The sequence below is a fragment of the Physeter macrocephalus genome, chromosome 6, assembly GCF_002837175.3.
Source record: "Physeter macrocephalus isolate SW-GA chromosome 6, ASM283717v5, whole genome shotgun sequence".
NCBI classification, from domain to species: domain Eukaryota; kingdom Metazoa; phylum Chordata; class Mammalia; order Artiodactyla; family Physeteridae; genus Physeter; species Physeter macrocephalus.
Genome location: NC_041219.1, coordinates 34141468 through 34147467, shown reverse-complemented (window position 1 = coordinate 34147467; position 6000 = coordinate 34141468). Strand labels below are relative to the sequence as shown.

Below are 6000 nucleotides of genomic sequence, written 5' to 3'. Positions count from 1 at the left end.
CTGTAATTTTTTTTTTTTTTTTTTTTTTTTTTTTTTGCGGTACGCGGGCCTCTCACTGCTGTGGCCTCTCCCGTTGCGGAGCACAGGCTCCGGACGCGCAGGCTCAGCGGCCATGGCTCACGGGCCCAGCCGCTCCGCGGCATGTGGGATCCTCCCGGAGCGGGGCACGAACCCGCGTCCCCTGCATCGGCAGGCGGACTCTCAACCACTGAGCCACCAGGGAAGCCCAATCTTCTGTAATTTTTAATCGATGTAATCCTGTAACATGGAACTCAGGCTGGGAAGAGAATTGGCTTTGATATTTTTTCCCTACTATTTTATCGTATATTGAGACCCGTCAGAGGCAAGTGATCTCATCTCAGAAAATACTGTCCACTCACCCAGATCATCTGGATCATTTGTTACTCACACAGAGAAGGGGACACAATTCGTCAATGGCCTTGGGTCAACAGGAGTAAACCCTTATAACAAGGACTCTGGAAGGAAGAATGACTACCCGGGGAGAAGAAATGTAAAGTGAGTTGTCTTATTATTTCATTTTCCTCTAGCATCATTTTTTTAAGGGCTCGGGGAAAAGTGAAATAAATCTGGCTAGTCTAGGAAATGAGACATGACTTTCTTTTTAATAAGGAATCCATTAAGTGTGGATTGTTACTACTCAATCTTAATCATCAGTCTCTAAATAAATAATGAGATGTCAGAGTATAATGCCTCCATGGCAGAAAGTTAGGCATACACAGACAGTTAAAGAAAACACACATTTTCACTGCACAAATATCATAGGTTAAAAGGAGATATACTCTTTTGACTTGCAGAATTAAAACAATCTTTAAAGGTTACTAGTTTTAAGTGAAAATTAAAGTAAGCCTGACATTTATTAGAATGACAGCACCCTCTATTTCCTACTTGCATAATAGTAACTAATATTCCATTTGTCACTAATATATGCAAGCAGTGTTACCTCGCTACAACTGTTATGGATAATTTGTCATTAATAGTCACATGGGTGATGAGCTTCTTATGGAATCCTGGGGCAGGCCTGGCTGATCTCACATGCCCCTTTCCAAGGCTCTTTTGGAGGAAACACCAGCCTCGTCAGAGGGAGGTCAGATTTACCAAGAACGACCCATGTCCTCTGATAGGCTGCCCTCTTGGGAAGAAGTCAGATTTGAGTGTCAGCTGTGCACCTCAGACCGTTTTTTTTTTCCCCCCAATGTTGGCTTGTCCCAGTTGACAGTCTGCCCTAATCAGCCTGTGTAAACTTTATATTTGCATCTGGTTAAAAACTCACCTTACAAGATCCAAAGGCTGGTATTTATACCACACGCCCCAGGAGGCCCAGCACTCATAGAGCAGATGGCGGTGGTTTACTGCTCCGTGGGTTCTAATGGAGTTTTTACTTCTGTAACTTCCCTGGATAAAAACACCACTGCTGTTGAGGTAATACCCACAAAAGCCAAAAGGAAAAGCTGATAGTAATATTAGCCTTTATGGCAGGAGTAGCAATAGGGGTGACATGAGGAAAAAAACAGATCCATTCTATTGAAGGGAAAGCAGTACGATTAGTTATTCTGGACATAATCTTGATGTTGATGCCATGTAGTAAAAAGCCCGTGCTTGCCGGAATCAGGCAGGTCTGAACTGAGTTAAAATTCAGTTCTGTTACTTTTTACCTAGGAGATCCTATACTCTCTGAACCTTGGATTCCCAGGTCATAGTGGAACTAACAAAATCTGCCTCATTAGGTTTCTTCTGTGGTTTGAATGAATAGAGCATCCTGCCCCAGAGGCCGTGCCCAAGACTTATGAGTTCTCTTTTCCACTTATCTCAAGATAGAGTAGTTGGTAAACAGCCATAGCTGTAACCTGGTCAAATGGTCTTGTCTATAAGAAAACCCCAGAATGCAAGAGTGGTAAGTTAGCTAAAAATTACAATAATTCAAATATAATTCAACCTCCTCATGGAACAAATGAGGAGACCATGGGCCAGTGGAGTAGGGCGTTTCTAAGTTCAGTTAGTGGAAATGCTAGTTTCACAGATAGAACAGGTACTTTCTGGAGGTGAACTAATGTTTGACAGTTTAACTTGAGAAGCCCTTTCTTAGTGGAAAGTGAACAGGCCCGAGAGACACGGAACTCAGGTTCTAGCTCAGCTCAACACCAACTCACTCTAACATTTCTCTAAACCTCTATTTAAATTTTTACCATAAAACAAGGCAACAAGAGCTGCCCTTCCTGCCTCTGAAGGCTGTCATGTGGTCGAATAATATAATCAAGTTAAACGGAGAGCAAAAAGTCAAAAGAGCGATTATGCTATTACTGCAGCTGCTCTGACTAATTTGGAAGCTCTCTTTTTATAAAATACAGGGCTTTAGAAAGATGCCCACCACCCACTTGCCTGCACAGAAACTTCTGTCCACCCACCACTGCTCAGACACTGCCCTTACCGTGGGCAAGGGGTGGGCACGGGAAGGATGCAGTCATCACTGAAACCCTTTTCTGGGGGGCAATGCCAACTAATAACCACGTGATATGCTTTGGGGACATCTGTCTTTAACATTCAGAAACACCTGTGTGTGACTCCAGAAAACCTTTGTGTCAAAATGTTTGCTTCTGTTACACAAAAAGGATCATTCCAAAAAGGTTTCATGGCTGTCTATAATAGGGTCTCAGACGAAAGCCTCTAGTCTCCTTAATGAAAAAGGCTTAAAAATTCTACACCATCCTCTCCATCCTCCTGGTGTTTAAAATCAAGAGAAGAAACACCATAAGCCAAATAAGAAGTATATTTTGGAAAGACCTGCCATTGGTGGATAGTTGGAACTGTCCTCCAAGCTTAATTGGCCAACTGTTAACATTGCTTCTCATAGAAGATTTTTCTGAAAATCTCTCTAACAGTAGTTTCACCCTGGCTACTGTGTGAGGTCCTAGAGGATATGGGCTATGATATTTATCTTTGTGTTCTCTGTGTTGTACTGCGACTGGTACAGGCTCAGTACCATGAAAATGACAGTAATCTCTCACCAGTCATGAAAATTACGTCCCTGAAAACCCATGTATATAAAGTGAATTCTGGGTTAAATTACCCAAAGTCTAATGGGGGAAACAGAGTTAAGGGTAATCACAGTTACATTTACAAAAGTCCTTATAGATGACAAAGACCATGTAGTAAATAAGGAGAATATAAAAATTTATACATCTTAAGCAACAATAAGTACAATACTATTAATTTCTATTTATCATCCTTTAGTTCCTAGAGACTTTGCAAAACGGCTTTCTCCCACTCTCTAAGGATTAGCTATAAAATTTTTTGTTGCAGAGACCATATATTTCAGAGACATTTTCCCGCTGGGTCTGGCGCCTCATGCAACTTTTCAATGCCTCTTTAATTTTATGACTTGGGGTCCCTCAGCTATTCCTCTAAATTCACGCTGAGTGACTCGTGATTCAAGTACTCATGCAATTAGAATAAAAAGACAGAAATAAATCTAGGCTGGGGGAGAGATATCACAATGCAAATAGGCCCTCCCCAACTACCCACTGAACAAATTATTCTGAACAAGTATCATATCAACAAACGCAATTAATCACTATCCCCAGAAGCTGATTTAACAACACAGAATTGACAGAGGAGGAGAAAAGGCAGGACAATACCTCGTGCAGAGGAAATGCAGCTTCATAGGAGCCATTAGTAAGCAAACGATTCAGACCTACAACAATAAAAACGTCCAATGTGAATGAATACTGAGTTTAAATCCTCACAATGTAAGACTAATGTAAGGGTGGTAGTTTTTGGAGAAAGCAACCTACATTTTCAAAAGTGGTTCAAACCTACTTGGGGACAACAGTTTAGAAAGTTTTGCTATCTGCTAGGAAACTGGAATCAAGGACTAGAAAATCAGGTTTTCAAACAGAAACAAAACAGTGAAGCACACCTAGCATGGTGCTTGGCATAGAGAAGCGCGTGCGCTGAGAGAAGTGGATGAACTAATCATACCAAAAAGATGATTTTCCACCAGGAGCTCTCCCATTTTCGTCCAGAAGCTTTAATATGGACAAACCTAACTCCTCTGCATTAGACTAGGGGATGACTTTGGGAAGTCCTCTTGTCCTCAGGCCTCAATTTTCTCATCCATAAAATGGGAGAGGGGTATTGGATATGTGGATTTGCAATGCTTTATTGGTGAGATACAAGCCACAGTTTCCACCCACACTTAAGGGGAAGGGACTACACATTGGGGAGTCACCCTAGGGTGTGTCCACCACAGGTTTATGAATTTTTTTCAAAGAACCAGCTTTTGGTTTCATTGATTTTCTCTATTTTTTTCTGTTTTCCATTTCATTGATTTCTTCTCTGATTTTTATTATTTCCTTTCATCTACCTACTCTGGATTACTTTAGATTTAATTTCCTTTCCCCCTCTTGTTTCTTAAGGTGGAAGGAGAGGTCATTAATTTGGGACATTTCTTTTCCTGTATAGGCATATAGTGCTATAAATTTCTCCCTAAGTACTGCACACTTTTTGATATACTGTGTTTTCATTGAATACAGCAACTTTCTGATTTCCCTTTTGACTTCTTTCACCCATGAGTTATTTAAAAATATATTTAGTTTTAAATATTTGTAAATTTTCCAGAGATGGTCTTATTGATGTCTAATTTAATTCCATTGTGGTCAAAGAATTATTAAGTCTTGTTTTATGTCCCCAGGTATGGCCTCTTGGTAATGTTCTGCGTGCATTTAAAAAAACGGGTATTCTACTGTTGGTGGTAAAGTGGTCTAAAAGATCAATTAAGTTAATTGTACTGTACTGTTCAGTTCTTCTAACCCCTACTGATTTTCTGTCTACTGTTCTATTAATTATTGAAAAAGGGGTATTGAAACCTCTGAGTATAATTATGGACTTGCCTATTTCTTTTAGCAGTTCTTGCTTCATGTAGTTTGAAGCTCTGTTATTAAGCATATAAACATTTAGGATTGTTATGTCCTCCAGATGAACTGACTCCTCCATCATTGTAAAGTGGCTTTCTTTATCCCTGGTAATAGTCTTTGCTCTGAAATCTATTTTGTCTGATATCAATATAGCCACTTCAGCTTTCTTTTGGTTAGTGTGCTATATATATATTTTTGATCCTTTTACTTTTAACCTATTTGTGTCTTTAAAGAGTGTATTTTTGCAGGCAGCAAAAAAATTAGGTCTTGCTTTTAAAATTTAATGTCAACTTCTGAATTTTGGACTGGGATTTTCAGACCATTTATATTTAATCCTTTGTGAATTATGAGGTGTTCCAATCTCATTGGAAATCCTTTTGGATTGCTCTTTCTCTGGCCTTGGGTAGTTTCCTGATGTCTGTACTAATCGGTACTCTGCTAAATACTCGAGGTGGCCCTCTGCAGATCTTCAGGGTTCTCTGGGAAACTCTCTGCTTTCTGGTATGTTGTCCTGTGAACTCTGGCTGCCTTGGTCTCCCTGGACTCTCGGCAACACCTTTTCAACTCAGGGAGTCTACCAGGTTCTGCCTGGATTCTTTTTCCCTGTGTTGCTGTCCAGAAACCATCTCATTGTAGTAAGCTGGGGCGACTGTAGGGCTCACCTCATTTGTTTTCTGTCCTCAGGCTTCCCTGTTCTTGACTGCCCAGTGTTCAGTGTCTTGAAAATAGTCGTCTCATACATTTTTTGTTTTTCCTTTTTTGCCTGTTTCAGGTGGGAGAGCAAATCTTGTGCCTGTTACTCCATCTTGGCCAGAAGTAGAAGTGTAATGTTTTGATCTTTAAAGTTTCTTTCAGATCAAGAATAATACTACTTCCTAAAAGGTACGTCAGAGAAGATGACTGGAAGGATGTCTCTCAAGTGGCTTATAGATGAGTACTCTCCATGCTTTAGATCCTGATTAGAGCCCAGAGGCTTAGCCTAACTGGAAAATGGAACACGCACTGATTCACTTTTTATTGATGGAGGGTCAATTAATGTTTAGGTATTTTTAATCATGGTAACATGATT

At 40.3% G+C, this 6000-nt stretch overlaps 1 protein-coding gene across 9 annotated transcripts in view; it reads right to left on the bottom strand.

Annotated features, from left to right (window-relative positions):
- Window positions 1-6000, bottom strand: part of ANO4 (anoctamin 4) — a 459956-nt gene that overhangs the window by 98560 nt on the left and 355396 nt on the right. For 8 of the 9 annotated variants that reach the window (XM_024127263.2, XM_024127265.2, XM_024127267.2 and 5 more), the window contains 2 exons: window positions 3654-3709; window positions 1292-1413 (listed from right to left, as the gene is read on the bottom strand). The exons of the other annotated variant lie outside the window; for it this stretch is intronic. In XM_024127263.2, the coding sequence (XP_023983031.1) occupies window positions 1292-1413; window positions 3654-3709 (178 nt within the window). The remainder of the gene's footprint in view (window positions 1-1291; window positions 1414-3653; window positions 3710-6000) is intronic. 9 annotated transcript variants of the gene reach the window in all.